We start from the raw sequence: 23,410 nt of genomic DNA, 5'->3' as shown, positions 1-23,410 counted from the left end.
ATTGGGCGGGTTATGCCAAGGTGGCTATCGGTGGTCCCCATTTTCTCCACCGCTATGATCTGGCGATGACGTGTCTGATCACCTATGATTGTGTTACCGAAGGATTGCAGCTTCAACTTTTAATCATTAACTTGATAGACCATAGAAAGTACAACACTTATTGCTATAACTGGAACTTGAGATTTTTCCATAATAAAGATCTTTGCAAGTTGGCAGACGAGTTAAGAGGTGTCCTTTCATATGCTTATCAGAGCTAGCAGACGCATGCCTTGGGATGCACCATAAAAGATAATTATTGCAATTTTCACCATACTTTGGCTAAAATTTTGTCAATCATTCTCACCTTTCACTCAGGTTTCTCCCTCTGCAAAACCATTACCAGTTCCACACTGCTTACCAACATCACTCTGGAGGAAGCTGATATGGGGGGAATTTAGTCTGGGTTGAGCCGGACATTGTTGATGACTACTTTCGCAATGACCCATGTGTTTGGATGTATGTCAAGGAAGGGGGCATTATCCCGTTCATGGAAGCCATGACTGGGTTTGACGAGAACCTCTCCATGCAGTTTGTCAGCAGCTGGAAAGACAAGAGAGTTGTTATGTGGGATATTTTGTTTGAAATTAACAAAGATGTCATTGCCCAGGCTACAGGACTATCTATTGAGGGAAGTAAGTGGAAGAAAACTAGCATGGTCATGGATGAGACTGGTATGAATAGATTCTACAAAAAGGGCGAAGAACCAGTTAAGATGCATAGGGGTTTCAACAGAGAATGCCTACCTTATCCGTGGGACTAGCTGTGTAAAATTATCATGAAATATTTTACCCTTGAGGGAAGATTTGGGGTTTTCTATTACTACCACTTCCCATTGCTCAATCATTTTGGCAACCATGATACTATTTCCTTTCTGTTCTTTTTACTTCATGCTTTGGATTCCACTATTAAAGAGGTTCGTCATTGCATGAGTTAGGACAACAATTTTACCATCCTTCACCAGGGTTTAATGTTTCAGCTCTACAATTTCCACCGGGCCCTGTGTCCACCTAAACCCATCTTTGTCCAACCCGCTCCCTCCTACTAGGGCCCCCCTATTGGTACTAAAAAAGGAAATAAAAAGACCTCAAAAAGCCTAATATACCATGTCAATCCCCTGACCACACCCCTCTCATTTCCCCTAAAATTGGGGAGAAAAACAAATGTAATCCTTCCGCTAAAAAAAAGCTACCTCCAAAAAACCTAGGAAAGAACCCAAGATCCTGTTAGTTGAGTCTGACGTGGATGATGGTGTGACTCCTCAGAGGTCCAACAGATTTGCTAGTAAACCTCGTATGAAACAAATTGTTGTGAGGAAGAACTATGCCAAAGACGGTGAGGAAGATTCTAAGAAGGAAGAAAGTGATAAGGCTGAGGATGATATGGAGGCCACATAGGGCTCAAAGTCTTCTAAGTTGGATACCAATTCCCCTGACTCTGAGACCGTAAAGGAAGATAATAAGAACACCTCCCCTTCATCTGCCACTTGCCCCCCTCATAATAAAATCTCTGAGGAGGATGGGAGGAAGTCTGAGGACGGTCAGACTATTGTTGAAGGTGGTGAGAAGGAGGAGGTGGTGCATTATGTGGGGTGTAAAGCTATCTCCGAGGACCTGAATGGTGTGAAGAAGAAGCTGGACTATCTGGATTCCCATGTTAGTAAAATTGTGAAATTTGTCATTAAAGTGATGCACTCCTCGGCCACTACAATGTGCATGTTGCACCAGGAAAAAGTGAACTAGGATGGGTTGGAAGGTGACACCACAAAGGAAATATTTGAATTCCTTGCTGCAGATTGGATCGGGCTACTGCTCTCCTAGCACATGGGAGCTGGAAAAAATGATTAATGGGTGTTACTTTCCTTTTTTGCTCTAGTTTTCGTTTCAGGATCGACTGGATCCTTGTTATGTTTAATTTCATTATCAGCCCTATGAGGCTTGCTAAGACTCTCTTTAACTTTATTTAGTTATTTTAGTTTGAACAATAAGCTTACCTCTAAGGATAGATGGTTTAAGGTTAGTTTTTTTTTGGTTATCTTATGTTTAAGTTGCTATATGGACAAGATTGTTATCAATCTTGGGTTATTCTATAGCTGGAGGTGGTTTATGTTTTTGATGATTAAGATAGGGATTGGCTGACTACCATTTGGCAGTTGTGTGTGCTGGTTATGCTCTCTTTGAGGTTTGCTATGTATTTTGGGTCAGCCCCCTTGTTTTGGCTGCTTTATTATCAAAAACAATATCATATAACTATACAAAAAACAACACCATCCTCCTTCCTAAACCCTACCTAGATTATCATATTCCATCTGACAGAGAAAAAATGTAGCAAAAAAACTATACAAAAACAATGTACTGTGTATGTGTATGTGTAAACCCTACAACCAGTCTACCCTAAAAGCTAGCAGATCCACCATTATACTGAATATTTATAAACATATATATCTATATTTTGTATTAATAAATTCTTCACCCAACACAATGTCTATAATTTGCGTAAAGATGGGCTCTTCGAATTTAAACAGACTGCACATCCTCTTCTCTGTCACTATTCCATAAAAGCTAACTGTTGTTTGGGTGTGTTAAGGGAGAAATTTGCTTCCATGTCGTTTGATCCCTTGCCACCTATCCACTTGTCTATTTCTTCCTCAATACTCAATGAGTTGATCATCCACCACCTCATTCCGTTTTAAAAAGCCACCAACTTGTCACATTTAATGCCCTATTTGATCCACCATGTCTATCTACCTTTGGTGGCGTATGGTCCTCCTCAAAGGATTAAACTCTCCTTTCGAAAATCCTCTTAGATTTCACATGACTACCTATCATTAATTGACACAACCAAATTGGAAAGGGAATCAACTACTGTATCACCCCCTCATTTTACATGTGAAATTTTAAAATCTTTAAAAGAATTTAAAAAATTCTTGATAATTTTGACATATTTATTTAGTTTCCATGACAAAGCTTCACCTTTGATGACTAAATTGATGATAATCAATGAGTCTTCTTCCAAGTGTAGTTGGTTTATGTCTAATTTTTTAGCCATTTTAATTGCTAAAACAACAGCTTGAGCCTCCAATTCATTATTTGTTCCTTTGTTCCCAAAGCCACTATATTTCCATTTGAATCCCTTGCCACAAAACCAACCTTGAATGGTCCCAAGTTCCCCTTTGAAGCGCCATCGAAATTGGCCTTGATCCATCCATCATCAGGCTTATTCCACATCGCCTCCATAGTACCACTAGGAGTCCAATCAACCTCGATAGGCTCATTAACAAGCCATTATTATTTTAATTGTTCATTGAGTATATTTTAATTTGATTAAATTAAGTTACGTTTAAAGTTTAATTTTGAAATGTATTTTATTTATTATTAAAAGTTTATATCTGTATTGATTTATTGATTAAGTTAAATAATTTTATATTGATATCTGAAGCATAAATTAAGTAAATTTATTGAGATATGTAATGGTGAAAATTTAGATCTGATTTGACATGTTTGATCTTAATGCAATAATTAGTGTACAAGCGACATATTTGTGCATGCAAGTTTGCAAATTATTTGTTATCCCGACTTTCTACTTTGCAAGAATTCAGATATGTGTTTTATTTTATTTTTACTTGGATCAAATCCATAGATGCAAAAATGACCCTTAAACTTTGTGTAATGTTGTAAATTGTAACCCCTTTTTGGGCCTTTGCTTTAGTGTGCCCAATCCTATGTCAATAATAAGCTCATTTGGACCCTCACACATCCAACTATTGTCAAATACTTAGAATAGGACTTGATTTGGCATCACCAAATCCAACACTCATGACTCCGCTTTGAGAGGCTTTGGTAGGATTGTGCCAATCATGGGTGCCACAGATCCATTTGGGTGTCATTGACCTATTTAGGTGCCATAGTCCATGCAAAATCCCACAAAATTTGTGTCATTGTTAATGTTGGCTTTCCTCTTTTCAAATCCAATCTCAATTCTTGTATACGACTGTTGGAAGTCGTCCTAAATGTGAAAATATCTTGAAAACCCTATATAAAGGCATCATTTCTAATGATCATTTTTTCGCAACCTAGCACTGTCATTCACAAGCACTCCTAATTCCTTCAAGAGCATATTTGAGTTCAAGAAGCATCATACTACAATAGGCTATCTTCAAGTATGCCTTCATGATGTATTTTTGTCATGATTTATCATGTTATTCCATCAACATTTGGAGGACTTACCTAAAGAGCATTGCATCACCACCTTATCAATCATGAGTTATAATCTTGCCAATTAGCATTTTACTTCAGATTTAGCCTCTACCCGACCAGAATTAAGCTCTCTTTTCTAATCAATCATGGTTCTAGTGGAGGTTAATTCCTACTTGGGGTTTGACTTAAGCAAACACCTATACAACACAATATTTTTCCTCTTTTTTATGTGCAAGTCATAGATCCCACAACTGAAAGTTGTTGAGAGCAAATTGAGACATACATCCCCAAATTTTGAATAGGTGAAAACCCTTGGATTATGCCGATTTCCACATGTGACCAATAATTTTTTGCTACATTTTAGAGGGAGTGATCAGTAGGGCATCTTGATCTAAATTTTAAGTTATAGGCGACAAAAGAACCTTTAGGTCTATGGCACCTAACACACTTGACCGACATTTTCAAGCTCATATTTCAATGACAAGTTCTTCTCTATATCTCATTTCCAAATCTGTACTTTTGAGTTGACTTTTAGTTTTGTATCTGTCTATTTATGCTGAACCTTATCAATTTTGCATCATTTAACATAGTTCTTGCATCTTCAATTTAATAATATCCAATCAACATTCAAAAGGGAATAATTAGTCAAAGTTCTCATCTCTCCTATAGGATCGAAGTTGAGCCTAATTGGTTGTTCCCTAATAAAGGAGTTTGGAAATGGCTCCTGGATTGCATTCTTAGGCTAGACTCCATTTTCCATCATGTCACTTTGTAAACCAAATTAATCCTAGTCACAAGCTAGCCCCTTTCCAATTAGTCTTTTCTTGTTGACTTGAATGTGAACCATTCAAATTTATGTGTTAGGGTGTCATATAAAAGGAAAAACCCTATTAAGAAAAGTGAGAGAACTTTTGGTTAAAAAAAAAGTGTAAAACTATTTACATCAACATTTTAGATCACACTTCATGATCCATCATCAAGATGAGGAAGAACGTTATTTTATTTTTACACATTTATGACATCATGTGAGATACCTTGCATGTTGGTTACATTACACATTGTATTATCTTTAGAGCATTATCTAAGTTTGAAATGACTAAGCACATTGCATGATTGCTTGGCATGCCTTCAACCCTTGTTATAAAACCATTCAATTATATCTTAGCAGTTTGACTTAAGGAAAAGATCTTCCCCTAGCAAAATCCTCAAAGGTGTTCCTTAATTGTAATTGTTCTATAGATTCAGGTTCCCAAAAGTGAAGCAAACTATTTTAGGTGACCACAACTAGACAAATTAAATTTGTGCATAAAGATTAAATAATTCACAAATGATTCAAAGAGTTGTATAATGAACATTCTAGTTTGATTTTAGCCATTTAAAAATGTCTAACCATGAGTCACGATGACAAATTAAAAAATACCATATGTCATACAACATTTGATATCAAATCCTAAAGCTAAATAACCTAATTCTCTCCATCAATTTTGGTGTATGTTTTTAGATTTGTTTCAGTAACATTCTTATCACTCCTAACTCTTTATTATAGGATATGTCATGTGGATATGCCATGTTATAGGAAATTCTTATTAGCCAATTGATATTAGTACTACTTGCAATCATTTTGATAGGGAATATTGTGTCTTCAAGAGTGGCAACATTCTAAACCCTTTAAAAACTAGGAAGTCCTTAGTTAAAGTCATAAGCGGACTAAAATTGGCTTGCACTTGTGAAATAAAGCACCTACTTTCCATTCCTAGACTGTTCACCATCCTAAAGTCTTGTATTCAATTCTTTGGAAGTATGGGAATGAGGTACCTTAACTAAATTTTTTCAACATAAAAAAATTAAAATATTTTCATAATTAAGAACAAATAGAGCCACTTTTTTGCAACAACATTTAAAACATATCTGATCAAGGCTATTTTGAGAAAAATGAGCTAAAGATAGAGATAGCTTGGTATACTACTAAAGTTTAGGACATGTCTCCATGTAGCTTCTTAGCTTATCTCAACTTATTTAAGAATTATTTGTGGACTAGGCGACCCCATGAATGTTCAATTTTTAAGAAGATATGTTAAATTAGTATTAATTATAATTTGTGTAATAATTTTTTTTAAGAGAAATAAAATCTTAAAAAAAAAGAGAAAGAAATTTGTAGTCATGTGACATCTTTTTCAATATGCAGTTGTTGCTTATTACTAGCCCTCTTGCCCTCCCTTTTTTTCATAGCTTATACCATGTTCTCATGGAGTTGCTTAAGTGCACTTTCTGCTTAAATCTAAGTTGTTAGAGTGTTTCTATGCAAATTTAAAATTATGGGAAAGAGATAATTTAGAATATGGGCTAAAAATAAATAATAATTATTAATAATAGAAATTTAAAATGGTTGCTTAAAAACAAGAATAAAAGTTAAATGTTCATGGAGTCACCAACCTCAAAAATAATTCTTAAATAAATTGAATAGCAACCTACCAAAAGAAGCCAAACAACCACATGAGACCAATTCCTAAATAGGGAAAGATCGCCAATTCCTAAATAGGGGAAGAGCACTACTAGTGAATCGCGTTCCAATAACCAATCACTCCTTGTGCACCCAACCCCCCAATTCCTCATTTTAAAGGAGCCAGAAAGATGATAATGAAAAGCTCATTAATAAGATGCACATGTACCAATAGGCAATCATTTTTTAGCTTTTTTGATCCATAATTGGCTCGTGTGTGCATCACTACTAGGACATTTGTGCATAACTACTTCGGCATTTGTCCACAAGTACTGACAATTTTGAGTGGACAATTACTGAAACATCTTTAAGTAGGTATCAGGGGACACTTTGAAATGTGTAATTTTTTACTCTTGTATGCATAACTGATCCCACAACGTGCATCACTAAATCGTCAAAATCCAATGTACCGTTTCCGTTTAGAAATTCTAGGTGCATGAAGTTATCTATATCCAACATGATACGCTTCCCCTAATAACTGCTTCACTAAAATAAGAAAAAATTCTAATTGTCCTTTTCCCGCAATTTTAAATTTACATGATAATACTTGAGGACTAAATTTAAACAGAAAATGTACTTGACCAGTGGCATGGGAGAAATAATGGCTTCACCTAACTGTGAATTATCCGTTCTTTTTCTCACGAGAGATGGAATTCCCAACCAACATTGGACATGCTGGTCTTGTTTTGACTGGGATTATTTTGTTGTATCTCATGACAAATTTATTTCTCTAATTATAACTGCCAATATTCAGGAATGGCTGAATGTTGCATCTGAGCCCTCATAAAACCAAAAATATCTTTCAATGATAAATTTCCAACATGTAGGTTGAACCAAACGATTTTAACAAAGAAACCGGGTGAATTTGGTATTTTTGTATGAGATATCCATGTTACCAGCACCAAGACTGATCATTCACTCATGGAAGTATTGTGTATTAGGACGAAGTGAAGTATTGGAATTTTACCGTTTGACAGGCGAAAAAGGATAATCAAAGATGGACCTGCCCTGTCTCCGGATTAGCAGAGATGATTTGTGAATGCCACCATTGCATAAGCACGCATTAGGGAGAGCCAACTACGGCAACAACTTCCCAAGTTCCTCTAGAGGTGGAGATGATAGCTTAGATAGAGAATGTAAGAAACAGGAGCGTACAGTTGAGTCCCAAGTCCTGACTTAATCAGTTCATTAGTTAAAAATATGTAAGGTGATTGGATACTTTCTGTAAATGTTATCTTTTAAACAACCATCGCATACGCCACATTTTAACCCAGTACAAGTAAGCAAGAGTACCTCTTTTGACATGGTGTGATACAGGAACCGTTTTGTTGAGAGGTATGACAGTTGGATTCATGTTGATGCTGTGAGCTTTTTCAAATAAAATTAGTGAGTTGAAATCACTAAAAATTTAGTGATTAATATTTGTCAATTAGCTATTCTTTCAATTTTTTTCCAAAATAATTAGCAATTGAAAATACTTGAAAGTGAAGATTCACTTTTATATTTGTTCCCTAAGTTTTATATAAGATGGCCCTGAATGTCAAATGTAAAACTTCCTTTTTGAATTATTTTTATTTAGCATTTCTGATGCAGAGTTGTTTATTTTAGTTCCTGTCCAACTATAAAATGGTCTTCCCCTGATGCGAATTCTCTCGATGCGACAACTCTTTACCATTGAAAGAATAAGATTCAAATTTCATCCAAATAACTCATAATACATAGTAGCAGCTATCTGTGGGCGATAGCTTTTTCTTTCTATTGTCAAAGCTCTGACAGTACTAAGATTTATTAACTCAAAGCTAGAAACAACCTTGTAGATTGACGAATATTATTTTATATACATACAGACATCAGATAATGGGGAACATCTTTCCCCACTTAAAGTATAAAGATGGGATAACTGATAGAGAACTGGTAAACTTACATCAAGTTCTGTTTTGATTCTCCGCTTGTACAACTGATTGTAATCCAAGCTTCAAGAATATTTTCAGATGAGAAAATAAATGAATGACAACCTATATTTTCGTCAACAATATCTCCAACAGCCTCCTTGTAATTATCAAGATAAAACATTACCATCCCTTACCAATTAGCCACAACCAATCACTGATAACACCTGAAGTTATTCCCATTAGCAAGAATACGACTAATATATTTCCTAGGGCGTTTTGTTCAGGTCCCTGCAATTTTCCCGAATTTTAATTAGTGGGTAATCTGAAAATCAATAATTTTTGTGTGTGTGTGAGAGTGAGAGAGAGAGAGAGAGAGAGGGGGAGAGAGAGAGAGAGAGGGGGAGAGAGAGACCTTATATCCCTTTGGTGCAAGGGTAAATACACAAGTTGTAATGAATCCATTAGACAAGCCCAGTAAAATGCATAGCATTAACATCCAGCCTTGGTCTCCATACTTTGCAGTGAAATAGAATGCAGGGATGAAGCTTAGGCGAGAAATTGCTGCAATTGTCAGCCATGACCTTCTTTCTAGCTTCAGAACCTTAATCAGGGGAATGTATCGTCCAATAAGATCTCCAACATTGAACATTGCTATTAGAGTGATAGCATACCTGTGATAAAAAATGGAAGTCATATAACAGTCCCAAAAAAGTCAGTGTTTCCCAATCTAATTGCAAAAGAAATCTTTATTTCCAGAATTATGCATCCATTACTAATTTTCTCATTTGACCTTGGTAAAGTAAAGAAATTACTTTGTGACCCGTCATCGTTTATTCATTTCATGTACAGTGCAAGCAATATGAGTTGAATCTTCCGGTAGTATTGTTTTGTCTTCATTTTTATCTTTACAGAGTTTATATGTCATTTGTCTTGTTGGTCAATGTTCTCTTATGCATGAAGCTGTTTGTTGAGGTTGTTTACTTGCACAGGGCTATATGGTATAATACTATAACTATAAATAATAAATACTAAATACTTACTAGTTTTACACATGGTCTTTTATCTAATGCAAAACATTTTCAGACAATAACTATAATCCCTGAAGCTTATGCAGTGATAGCACACTACTGATTGCAGATAAGTAATTAAGTATTTAACTCGTAATTTGAAGCAACAGTCAAACGATTTCTCAGCAAGCTTTTGTTGTAGAGGGTTTCTAATTGTCTTTGTTTATGACCCCTAATACAAGGATTAAGTGTTGAAGAGGGGGGTGGGTTATAGCTCTAAGCTGGGATTTTCATAAAGTTGTTAAAATACATAACTACTTAATTTAGACAGAAAAGCTTATAGCTATCTAAGAGTCCTCCACAGGCAATTTTGATGGTGTTAAATTTAATTAGACCACCGAGACCAAGTGTTCCCAATAATAAAAATAATACACTAATAGGTAAAAACTAAATTACCATCATTTGAGAATGCTAACCTCCAAAAATTAAAGCAGATAATATTGCATTCCAGAGGAAACTATATCAATGCATTATCTGATTGTGAAATCCTCTTTAATACATGCTGAGAATTTCATTCCTTTTAACATTCATGTAAGTAGTAAAAAGTCCTGAAAAAAATGGAAACTCACCAGGAACCCAGCCCATGTTTGCCTGTATCTTCTGATAGAAAACCAGGGAATATTGATAGTGTAAGTATATAGGTAATGAAGATATCCAACCCAAAATCAATGTTTTGTTTCAGCAGCTCCTTGTTATTCAGACGTTCTTTAGCTTTTGATTCTTCAACATCCTTTTCAATTAACAAATGAAAGTAAAATCAGTGAGAGCGAGATGCTTATGAGTCCATACTCAATAAAGAAAGCAATATAAGTGATTTTTTTTAATATCTGATAAATTAAGGACGGTCATTACATTTTGGTCTGATACTGCAATACCTCCTGCAGCAAGATCAGCAACCACTGTTTTTGATCCCTCAGAAGCTGCCTTAGATCGGTAATAGTTTACAACCTTAAGGCGTGGGAAGATGAAAGTATAGAGAAAAACACAGAATAGCTCATACAAGGTACTTATCGAAAAGAACAGCACTGCAAAGAAAAATGTGAATTAAATCAAACCTTTGGTAACATAAAGAAACAATAAAAGCACTAATAGTATGCTTGATCTTCATATGCAGCAGAAAACAAACTTCCTGCACAAGTAAAAGATTGTTGTTATCCTCAAAGGTAAACAAAGACAACTAAAAGATTAGTGAAAGATGCCAATGACCAAAGAAAACTGTCAGTTTTGAACATTGAATCTAACTCATTAGGGAACTCTGGAATTTTGAGGATCAAAAACTATATTCCTCAATAGTTTTCTACATTTGGCACCTCTACAGCTTGAAATTTTTTTTCTTCCTTCAACTTCAAGATAAATGGCAGAGTTCACAATTAAAGCTTTTAAAGTCTGTTTGTTCTTTCTTCCCAACTTTTGTACATTTTCTTTAAATCTCAATGCTTCTACAACCCAAGTTATCATATTAGTTGGCCACGTTTTTGAACCATTAATTTCACTTTGTTAAACATGTTGGTTGTAGAATGATTTTCTCATGCTTTTCCTTTTTTGGAGATGGGAAACAAACTCACTAGCCTTCAGGCTGCAGATATCCCATACCTACTTTGGTTAAGCTACTAAGATCTGAGAGGCAACTCGTCTGCCAAAATCTTTTGGGAATTTATGACTTTTGGCTTGATGGTCTTTGATATTTGAAGAGTTTGATGAAATTTAAAATATTTGTATTTGTTCTTATTTCCTAAAGAGAGATTAATTGATGGAATTAAATTATAGTTGGGAACAGTAAGTGGTGTTCCATTATTTTGTTTCTGTGTATTCCCTTCATTTTGTGCAATAAACTGAAAGTTGAAACAGTCCAGAGATGAATGAAATCAACTATCTTGTCTGTTTGGTGTTTCTTTGCATTTTAGTTGAATGAATGATAATTCTGATAATTGAAAATGTTGATATGATGAAAGAGATGAATGCGATTCTGTAACCTGTTCTTAATGTATAAAGATGACTTAGAATTCTCCACTGCCCACTACATACACCTAAGATTTCAATTAGAGATAACTTTGGAATCCCTGAGCATGATTTATGCATCATTGGTCAAAAAAGTAGTGAGACAAATGCCTCCTCATCATTGAGCATAGTCATCATAGGAGGTGCATGTGCTCACTGGCTGTATTTTTCAAGGTTGATTATAGGCTTCAACCTTTTTCACCTTATCAGCTTCTGATATCCCTCTTCACTCTTAACATGTCACATGAATAAAATGATAGGGCAAGGCCCACTTATTTTGCAGAAAAAAGGTGTAAGAATTGGCTATGGAGGTAGCCACCCGAAGATCTAGAGGCCTAATGAATAGCACTATATAGGAGACCCCTTGGTTATATAGCCAAGGTGAGTACAAAAGAGTGAATCAGATAATGACAAGTGCCGTTATCTCATGACATGATAACCTAAATGAAAAGCTATCATCCCACCTAAAGTGGATAGGTGATAGTGTGATAACACCACAAATGGTGATCCATTGTCCTGTGACTGAAATCTGTCTTTATATGTTGCCAACCTACAATTTTGTGACTACAAAAATAGCTTAAAAATATTGTTTCAGTGCTAGAAAACCACCATTTTGCAACTTCAAGACCACCTTGAGAGGTACAAATGGAGCTTGAAATTCTAGGTATTGTTTTGTCAAATTTTGCCTTGAAAACCCAACTATTTTGCCAACTATAATGACTGAAAACTACTTTCAAATCTTGCAATGTCTGTTCAATAAAAACCTAACACCATGTGATTGTCAGGTCCCATGAAGTCCCTGTTGTTTGTAACTAGGTGTATAGGGGTTCGGATTGCCTTAAGGCAACATCTGAACCACCTTTTAGGACCGGGTCCTACCCTAAATAATGTGATCCCATCCTTATGCATCACGCCACACTAAATTCTCCCAAAATAACATTGGTGCCAAAATCAATAAGGAGGCCGACTTACAAGGAGGCCGACCTACAAAAGAATAAATATGCATATAAATAAATGACAATTTGTAAGTCATTTCAATCAAGCAAAAATCATATCAAAGGTGATTTAGCTCTGCTGTGCGAACTTAAGGAAAAGGGCGAATTTATTCTGCTTGGTGTGAAATTGTCCAAAGGGACATAGTAGATTTGATGCAGGTCATTGAAGCATACAAGGACAGATCTGATATGTGAAGATCAGATTCGAGCTAAGTATTGTACTTATATTTTAGAGGAGAATATATAATCTGACCTGTGGGTCTTTCATGCTGGGTTTTTCCTCCTTGGAGGTTTTCCCACGGTATGCTTGTTTGTCTTTTGCTCTATTTCTGATTTATGTTGACTTACTAAATACTGCAAATCTGATTACAATCTAGGGGCACAATTTAATATATATTGGTTTCCTAAAACACTACAAATCTGATTACAATCTGGAGCATAATTTAATCTATGTTGGTTCACTAAATCTGAATACAACCTAGGGCATAATCAATTAAATAGATCTGGTTAATATACCTAGTGTTTAAAATAACATGGTATCAAAGCTCTAGGTGTCACTAACTTCTGATTTAGCAGATCGATTGTTGCATATAGCTGTTGTGTGTGTTCAGATTAAAGATGTCAGGTTTGAAGGCTGAAGATAGGCTTGAGGGAGCCATTGATTTTGCTGCTTGGAAAGTTCGTATTCTGTTGATCCTTGAAGAAAATGACCTACTGAAATTTGTAGAAGAAGAAAGGCTGTCTCCTCTAGAAGATGCTGAAGAACTGAAACTGTTCAAGAAAGATTCCCTCAAGGCTCGAAGGATCATAGTTGAGTCAGTCAAGAACCATCTTGTCACTGACATATCAAAGTTTACATCTGCCAGAGAAATGATCAAACACTTGGAAGGGATCTATGAAGTCAACAATCTCAGCAGGGCTCTTGCCCTAAGACAACAACTTCTTCACATAAAAATGAAAGAAGAAGTCTCAATCATAGCCTACTTCATGAAGATCAATGAACTAAAGGACAAGCTAAGCACTCTTGATTGCCAAATCTCAGATAAAGACCTTGTTATGATTGCATTAAATGGTCTACCAGATGAATGGGAACCATTCATTCGTAGCATTGGTGGAAGAGCCGATCGTCCCAACTTTGAGCGTCTTCAATCTGATTACATTGAAGAGGAATCTCGAATTGAGGTAAGAGGAAAATTCAAGAACTCTCTCAAAGATAATCATGTTCTCTTATCTAAATCTAGGAAAGGTGGTCATTGGAAGAAAGAAAAGAGAAGCAAAGATTTTAGATCCTCCTCCTATGATCCAAGGAAAAAGTCAAGAGATTCCTCTCACATTCGTTGCTTCAGATGTGATAAGTATGGTCACTATGCCAGAGATTGTCAAAATGACCCAAAGGAAAGGGAAGCTAACTTAAATGAAGTTGCCGAACAAAGTGAAGACTACCTCCTTATCTCTGCTTTTTCCAGCAATGTTCCTACGGACAGCAATACGTGGATACTTGACAGTGGTGCCTCCAGACACTTCTCAGGATTTCGTGAGCATCTCTTAGATTTGATTGAAAAAGACACCAATCTTCATGTAGTAATCGGTGATGATGCTCGATACTTGGTAAAAGGCTCTGGCACTACCTCTTTAAAACTAGATTCTGGTATTTCCTTACAACTCTATGATATTCTATTTGTACTTGGTATTAAAAGAAATCTTATTTCCATTTTTGCCTTAGAAGATAAGGGTTTGCAAATAGCATTTTTTGAAGGGAAAGTACTCGCTTGGTCTAAGAAATCTAACTTCAAATCTGCTCGCATTATTGGAAATAGATGTGATAGTTTATATAAGCTTGCAGCTAATCCAATTCAAGCTCTCATTCATGAGACCCCCGAATCATGTGAGCTATGGCATAGAAGATTGGGTCATCTTCACTTTCAAGCTCTTCCCACTCTCGGTAAAATGGTCAAAGGTATGCCTAATCTCAGTTTATCTCATGATGATGCTTGTAAAGGTTGTGCAATGGGTAAGAATGTAAAGAATCCCTTTCATAAAAGCGATAGTAGGGCTAAAGAAAGGTTAGAGTTTATTCATTCAGATTTATGTGGTCCTATGTCAGTAGCATCTCCTAGCGGTTTCCTATACTATGTTATCTTCATAGATGATTTCTCTAGGAAAACATGGATCTATTTTCTTAAAACTCAAGAATCTGAAGAAGTCCTAAACAGATTTAAAGAATTCAAAGCCTTACTTGAAAATACTACAGGAAATCGAATTAAATGTTTGAGGTCTGACAATGGAGGTGAATACACCTCAGGTAGTTTCTATGGCTTTTGTATTAAAGCAGGAATTAAGAGGGAGTTCTGTGTTCCCTACAACCCTCAGCAAAATGGAATTGCTGAAAGAAAGAACAGGACCATTATTGAAACTGCAAGAGCCATGATACATGATCAGGACTTGCAACCTTTCTTATGGGCAGAAGCATCCAAAACTACAGTTTATATTCAGAATAGATGTCCTCATCAAGTCCTAAAGAATGTGACACCTAAAGAAGCTTTTTCAGGAATCAAACCAGACATCAGTCACCTAAGGATATTTGGAAGCCTTGTGTATGTTCATGTACCTAAAGAAAAACGAACCAAGCTGGATCCATCTGGAAAAAAAGGCATCCTAGTAGGATACAACGAATCTTCCAAAGCCTTCAGGATCTGCATTTCAGGTCAAAGGTATGTTGAGGTAAGTAGAGATGTAACTTTTGAAGAAGATATTGCTTTCAAAAGATCTAAAGGTTCATTAATCAACAATGATGATATGGTGATGGAAAAACAAGATTCAATTGTTGATGCTAACCCTGAGTTACAGGAAGAGTCTACTGATCTTCCAGATTAGGAAGTTCAGAATGACTCATCAGAACCCATGCAATCTACCGATATACCTCAGGATATTGTGGTTTGCAAGAAGAGACCACTTTGGGTTAGAAATACAATTCAAGATGCTGAAGGGTTTGCTGCTCCCAGAGGAACCTTCAGAAATAGCAAGAGTGTCCAAAACCACGTCAACTACATTTTTGTGATGTGCAATATAATTGAGTCTGAACCCCACAATATCGGAGAAGCTATGTCACATCATGCTTGGAAATTAGCCATGGATGAAGAGTATGGGTCTATCATCAAGAATGATGTCTGGGACATCGTACCCAGACCCAAAGGTAAGTCTGTCGTTTCCTCTAAATGGTTGTTTAAAATTAAACATAATGCTGATGGTACTATTGAAAAATATAAAGCTAGGTTTGTAGCTCGTGGTTTTTCTCAAAAGGAAGGAATAGATTATGAAGAAACCTTTGCCTTTGTTGCTAGATATACCTCTATTAGGTCTATAATAGCTATTGCTGCAGCCAAAGGTTGGGAGCTGCATCAAATGGACGTTAAGACAACCTTACTTAATGGTGTCATTGAGGAGGAAGTCTATATTGAGCAACCAGAAGGTTATGTAATCCATAAAAGAGATTCTCATGTTTGCAGGTTGAAGAAAGCTTTATATGGGCTCAAACAGGCTCCTCGCGCTTGGTATGGAAGAATTGATAAGTACTTACTAAGTTTAGGGTTTTCCAAGAATGATGCTGATGCTAGCATTTACTTGAAAATTTATAATGATGAGATGCTTATTTTAGTTTTGTATGTAGATGATTTATTTCTCACGGGTGAAAATAAATTAATCATAAGATGTAAAAAGGAATTAGCCTCAGAATTTGAAATGAAAGATTTAGGTCTAATGCACTATTTCCTAGGGTTAGAAGTATGGCAAAGAGCTAATGAAATCTTTCTAAGTCAGGGAAAATACACTATTGACATTTTGAAAAGATTTAGAATGATAAATTGTAAACCTATGCGTACTCCTATGGAATCTAACTTAAAGAAGTTAAGTGTTTCTGCTGCTAACTCGGATTTTGCAGATCCTTCTGAGTACAGGCAGTTGATTGGCTCTCTAATGTACCTAGTCAATACTAGGCCAGATATCTGTTATGCAATGAATGCTCTCAGTCAGTTCATGAGTTCACCTAAACATGTTCACCTGGTTGCTGCCAAGCACATTCTAAGATACCTACATGGCACGATTGGTTATGGACAGAAGTATTCACTTAATACCCCAATCCTCCTGAAAGGCTACTCAGATTCAGATTGGGCAGGAAGTGTCAAGGACAGGAAAAGCACTTCAGGCATCTGCTTCAACTTGGGCTCCGCAATGATCTCTTGGGCATGCAGAAAGCAATCTTCGGTAGCATTAAGCACTGCAGAAGCTGAGTACATTGCCGCATCTGTTGCATCTAGAGAAGCAGTGTGGCTTCGTAAGCTCCTTGTTGGATTATTTGGTCAAGTCAATGATCCTACCACCATTCATTGTGATAATCAAAGCTGTATAAAGATGTCAGTAAATCGTGTATTTCATGATCGGTCCAAACATGTGGAAACACACTATCATTACATTCAGGATATGGTGCAGAGAGGCGCAATTCACCTAAAGTATATTAGCATAGATGAACAGATTGCTGACATCCTCACCAAACCCTTATCCAGAGTGAAGTTCGAGTACTTCAGAGATAGACTTGGTGTCATGGAAAACGGAACCCTGATTGAGAGGGAGCTTCAATCTCAGTGACTATTGGTAGCACTTTGAATCATTCTTTGCTTGTGTGCAAGAATGAATCTATGCTTGTGTGCTAGATGGATAGTTGTAATAATGTAAAGACCCACTGGTGTATTACACTTTCTATGCTTGTGTGCTAGAACCATCCTATGCTTGTGTGCTAGGTGGAAGATGTAATTCTATGCTTGTGTGCTAGATCCATTCTAAGCTTGTGTGCTAGATGGAACTTAAAAGGTTCAGATTATGTATTCTCCTCCTCCCTAGTTAAGAGGGAGTGTTGTTTGTAACTAGGGGTATAGGGGTGAGGATTGCCTTAAGGCAACATCGAAACCACCTTTTAGGACCGGGTCCTACCCTAAATAACGTGACCCCATCCTTATGCATCACGCCACACTAAATTCTCCCAAAATAACATTGGCGCCAAAATCAATAAGGAGGCCGACTTACAAGCAGGCCAACCTACAAAAGAATAAATATGCATATAAATAAATGACAATTTGTAAGTCATTTCAATCAAGCAAAAATCATATCAAAGGTGATTTAGCTCTGCTGTGCGAACTTAAGGAAGAGGGCAAATTTATTTTGCTTGGTGTGAAATTGTCCAAAGGGACATAGTAGATTTGATGCAAGTCATTGAAGCATACAAGGACAGATCTGATATGTGAAGATCAGATTCGAGCTAAGTATTGTACTTATATTTTAGAGGAGAATATATAATCTGACCTGTGGGTCTTTCATGCTGGGTTTTTCCTCCTTGGAGGTTTTCCCAGGGTATGCTTGTTTGTCTTCTGCTCTATTTCTGATTTATGTTGACTTACTAAATACTGCAAATCTGATTACAATCTAGAGCACAATTTAATATATATTGGTTTCCTAAAACACTACAAATCTGATTACAATCTAGAGCACAATTTAATCTATGTTGGTTCACTAAATCTGAATACAACCTAGGGCATAATCAATTAAATAGATCTGGTTAATATACCTAGTGTTTAAAATAACAGTCCCCACATTTCTAATACATTTTTGGGACATTATCGCCAAAAACAATTGATTGTGGATGGCAGGGAACATTTCTGAGGCATCCCCACTTTCCCAGTATGATACGTGTCAAAAAATGCTAGGGATGCATCCTTGGGGAACTATCTTATCAAATCTCATAAACTAAACTAACTTTGAAGTTTGATGAAATCTTAACAGTAGTATTGCATAAAATCTCACCATAGATTTTGCTCAAGGCACTTATTTATAGGCTCATTAGAGGTAGCTCTTAAGGATCAAATAATAATAAAATAATCTGAATAAAGCCTCACTTAAAGCAACCCTATCTCTATCCATTGCAAAGAGAAAATAAAACACTTAAATAGCCTAAAATAGGTTCTTTCCTACCTTAAGTCTACTTTCTCCTCAATGTAAGCCAATTAGAACAAGGTTGTATCATGCTTTGAATGATTTTGCTTTATGCCTATGTTGGCTGACTGAGGTAGGAAGGAAGATTTTTGTAGTAGCCACGCCACTCAAAAAGCATGCCATTGTACAATTAAGGGAAAGCATGCTATCATACAATTAATGGTTGTGGCTTTCAGTTAAAATTTGGTGCTACTCTCCTTTGGTTGTGGCCTTACAAAGTGCATCTAGCAATGATGAAGTGGCTGGGAGCTAGTAAAAGTGTATCATTTTATGTTATTCAATTGACATAAGTGATTGTGTGATTTCATAAGGTTTTTGGTGCTTTGCACCTTGTTGGGCTTAATTCTCATGTGGCACTACTGTTGATGTGTTTTTTAGACACTTCAAACACAAAATAAAATATTAAGTATTCTATCCTCTCTTGAACAAAGAAACCTCATATGCTAATTACATGATCAAATGAGGCAACTCCAAGGTTTACGATGCGAACAATCGACTTTAATGCTTTGGATAGACTCTGTGTGTTTGATGTGATCTTGCTGGTAATCACAAAGGGACTTACGCTTATGAACACGACTGAAACATGGAATCTTAGTTAACTTATAAAAATAAAGATAAAAGAGATGAAAGGGTAAAGGAAGTCTATGCTACTCCTAACAATGTAAGAAATGATTGTTGACTCGGTGCAACCAAATAAAGCTTTTCTTCCTTAGGAAACAACTACACAAAGATGGTGCAATTTCCCAAGGATAAGTGAATGATTTTCATGTCACCTATGTACACCAACATTATGAACAATGAGGATATAGCAATTGAAGTTAATCTTTTAGATAAGTTCAGTCTAACCATGCACTGCAACTTGCAATCAACTTGCAATGAACATGTGGTTTCACCATTTATCAACAATAAGATCTTACATTCATCTAATACATCTAAACTATGAGAATTATCGACCATGCAACATGTTGAAATAGCACACAAAGTCCACCATCACTTCAATTAAAATAGTATGTTTATTACAACAAGCCTTGGCAACCTTTCCTCCTACTCTACTGCTACTTTTTATTCACTAACTATTAACTATTAACCTTTACAAATGAGAGAACTAAGCCTTATATAGAGGTCTCTTTACAATTGAATGGTTCGGATCAATTCAAGATCAATGGTTGAGATTACATGATAAAACCCTAATTAGGGTTAGTTACAACTAACTTCTTTTGACCAATGATAAAATTATATCTTCTAGGACACATGTCCCTCTTTAAATTTCGATCAATGAGAGGTGAGGTTAGGTACATGGAACAATCTACAATGCAATGCCATATGTCACTTGCTACTTCATGAGATGAATCAGGTTCAATGAACTTAGACATGCTGATGTGGAGTGACTTGACTTGTTGAATGATTATTGGATGCCACCTCAACTTACTTGTCATGTAAATCATCACGAAGTGTTCGTGTTGGGGCAATATCTCTTGATACTCAACATTATCAATTGCCTGGTGTGATGAAGATGGGGCATATTCCCAAATTGTATCATCTTAGTGATTGAGTCAACTTTCTAACTTTTCTTAAGTCTTCTGAAACTATCTACTTGATCATACTTGCATTTCCATTCTCTAACTTAGGAAGATTGACCTTGGGTTGCACTATCCTTAATGATGCCTAGGCTTGATCCTCTTGTAGCTCTAACCTTGATGATGTTTGATGTAGACTTTGTGATACCTATGCTTGATCATCATGTGCAAGTTTATCTTCTTGCTTGGGAATTCTGAACTAGTTCACCTTTGACTTATGTAGCATTGCACCCTAAACCTTACATTGATCCTTGCTTAGACTTGAATTCCTCGCCATGATGAAGGGTACCTCCATGTTGCAACCTTTTTGATCCTCATTGTATTGACACCTATTCTTGGATTTTCGAAGGAAATTCAAGATTGTCAAATTTCCTTGATTTGAACATCTTGACATTGTGAAGCTCTCTCCATGTGGTGGCTATAATCCTCGCAAGTATGGTATTTGAATCTTTTGGTGTCGCAATGCTAGTTTTGAATAGGTGACCCTCTTGAACACTTGAATTTTGATGTGGAGATGTTTCCCTTCGTGCCTCTTGGTGTATTGGGATGTCCCTCCATGCCCCTAAGGTGTTATTTCCTCCTTCCATGATTTGACTCCTTGAAATAAGAATCCTGATTTTGTGATAGCACCCTTTGCATTGTGAAGTCCCCATATCCTAAAAAGAAAGAGAAATGTTGTGAGTCACATCAAAATATTGCATAAAATCATAATTTACGAAATAAATTCATCCCTTGAGTTTAATCCCCTTTTTCTTCATCCTCTTGTGTTGTTGGAAACATGTTTAATCTTCTTTGCATCATTCCATGCACTCATCAGACCTCGAAAAGATAAAGAAAACACTTTGAATCTTGAAAGAAGGATGAAACCCCCAGTTAATTATGACAAAAAATGAAAAAACTCTTGCATTCAAATCCACATGATAATCATTGCAAGATATCATCACTAACTCATAAAAATCGCTCCATGTAACCCTCTCTATAATCTGGAAATGATCACTTTAGGTCTGAGAATGCTGACACAGGCCTGGAAATGCAAGATTTCAGATCTGATTCATTCCTTCCAAGTATGATTTTCTGCACTTAAATGCACTCCTGCTGGAATTGACCTAGTTCTGATTTGAATCTGCCTTGTATTGTTTAGGAGTTTGACCTGATTTTAGAATCACCTCCCATTACTAAGGAATTTGCTGACCCCTGCCCCTTGAATTCACATTTTTCTGCTAATAATTCCCTCAACCTACTGCTGGTCTACCCCCATTCGCCCAGGCCTACTCTGATTTTCTTTGTAAATTATTGATGAGGGAGTGATTTGTGCTTTGAATTGTGGAAATAACTTCACTTGGTCGGCCAAGATTTCGTTTGATTTGTTTTTAAACTACAAGTAGGCCGGCCTTACTGCAATGCATGTTCTATTGTCCTAAACCCAAGTCAGACCCTTAATACTTTATGTTTTGAGAGGGAATTTTGGTTGCTTCTTAATCAGGTTGGCCTTCATAACTCAAATCCATATAAATAAAGGCTAAGTGCTCAGCCTTAAACACAATTCGAATTTGCATCAAACATTAATTCTTCTCTGCCTTTAGGCCTCCACCTGCAAATTTCGTCCTTGGAATCATTGGCAGATATGATAGGGTATTCAACATTTTTGTAAAATGCAACACGCTCTCCCAATGGTGGAATTAGAGCCTTGTTCAATAATTTTTATACTTCAACATTTTTCCTCACAAACATGGGCGAGTTTAGCATGTGGCCTTACAATTGCACCTTCAAAGATTGGCGGAAATCAAGCCCCCAGCAACATTTTGCAAACTTCAAGCAATTTTCCTAAAAGCGGAATTTGACACTGTTCGACATTTTTGACTTTCCTCTTGAGGCAATTGGTGGACTTAGAGGGGTCAACAACATTTTTCCCTTAGTGTGAAATTGAAGGAGAAAAAGATTGGTGGATTTAGCAGTCCCTTCAACATTTTTCACCGGCACTTTGCGATTTGAAACACTTTGCAACTAATTTTTTGATCAACCCTTCAAGAAAATTTTAAATCAATCACCTCCCTTTGCTCAAAATTTTAAACAAACTTGTAATGCATTATTGGTGGGTTCTATGCCTTCCTTTGCACAACATAAGATAGGTCGAGATTCCTAGGTTGATTTTCAAAAATGAGTGTGTTGAGTGCATTTTAGGTGGATCCTTGCACTAAATATTGGGTGCAATTGGGATGAGTGCTTGCACAACAAAGGTGATTGAGCGCATAGAAGGTGGTGATCTACTTTGCATCTAACCTCATGAGCGCATGAGAGGGGTATGTTTGTGTTGTCATTTTATGACACCCTTGGTCCATCAGTGAGAACCAATCAGAGATATGTTTTATGGACCAGTGCTGCCTCAGTTGATCAATGAGAAAACAATGGAATCATGAAGTGTGAAGTGTTGTCTTGCCGGAACTCCGGAACCCCCAGGGTCCCAAGTTCCTAGTTCTTCTACCCCGGAACCCCTAGGTTCCCAAGTTCCTTATTCCTCAACCCCAGAACTCCGGAACCCCCAGGTTCCCAAGTTCGTAAGTCTTCCCAACTTCGGTGACCCAAGTCTCTGAAGCTCCCCCAACTTCGGTGACCTAGGTCTCCGAAGTTCCCCCAACTACAGTGACCTAGGTCTCCGAAGTTCCTAGGTCTTCTCTTCCTCAACCTCGGAACTCCAGAACCCCCAAGTTCCCAAGTTCCTAAGTCTTCAACCCCGGAACTCCGAAACCCCCAGGTTCCCAAGTTCCTTATTCCTCAACCCCAGAACTCCGGTACCCCCAAGTTCCCAAGTTCTTAAGTGGTGCAGGGCACCTAGCACTCCAAGAATGTAAGCTTTGATTTTCTTTTAGTTTGTGTGTTAATGTGTGATGTAATAATGGACCAACCATTGAGGACTCAGTAGAGCCATGGTTGAGTTGTCCAAATTTTGGTTTGAGTCAATTGTGCTCAGGACGCTGCTAGCCTGAGAAGTGAGTTGCTTAGGTAGGTCACAGGCAAATACTCCAGATGAATGTATTCATGGATTAGGAGTCAATTGAGTTGTTTTAGGTCTTGTAAGGTGTTTGAGGACCTTCAAGAGTCTTAGAATGCAA

At 36.8% G+C, this 23,410-nt stretch overlaps 1 protein-coding gene and 1 long non-coding RNA gene across 9 annotated transcripts in view; one reads left to right on the top strand and one right to left on the bottom strand.

Moving 5' to 3' along the window:
* The first annotated feature begins 7,394 nt into the window (after window positions 1-7,394).
* LOC131033604 (uncharacterized) overlaps window positions 7,395-23,410 on the top strand; it is a 34,109-nt gene continuing 18,093 nt past the window's right edge. Inside the window, exon 1 of one of the 2 annotated variants that reach the window (XR_009103631.2) lies at window positions 7,395-8,067. This is a non-coding gene — a long non-coding RNA (uncharacterized LOC131033604). Of the gene's footprint in view, window positions 8,119-23,410 lie in introns of both variants that reach the window. The other variant, XR_009103632.2, reaches the window with a different exon arrangement.
* LOC131033603 (equilibrative nucleotide transporter 3) overlaps window positions 8,407-23,410 on the bottom strand; it is a 36,383-nt gene continuing 21,379 nt past the window's right edge. For all 7 annotated transcript variants that reach the window (XM_057964841.2, XM_057964845.2, XM_057964843.2 and 4 more), the window contains 4 exons: window positions 10,544-10,716; window positions 10,261-10,421; window positions 9,037-9,295; window positions 8,407-8,912 (listed from right to left, as the gene is read on the bottom strand). In XM_057964841.2, the coding sequence (XP_057820824.1) occupies window positions 8,805-8,912; window positions 9,037-9,295; window positions 10,261-10,421; window positions 10,544-10,716 (701 nt within the window). In that variant the 3' untranslated portion in view covers window positions 8,407-8,804. The remainder of the gene's footprint in view (window positions 8,913-9,036; window positions 9,296-10,260; window positions 10,422-10,543; window positions 10,717-23,410) is intronic.

This window comes from Cryptomeria japonica, chromosome 6, assembly GCF_030272615.1.
Source record: "Cryptomeria japonica chromosome 6, Sugi_1.0, whole genome shotgun sequence".
Classification (NCBI taxonomy): Eukaryota; Viridiplantae; Streptophyta; class Pinopsida; order Cupressales; family Cupressaceae; genus Cryptomeria; species Cryptomeria japonica.
Note: the sequence above shows the minus strand (reverse complement) of the source record. Positions and strands in the feature narration are given on the sequence as shown.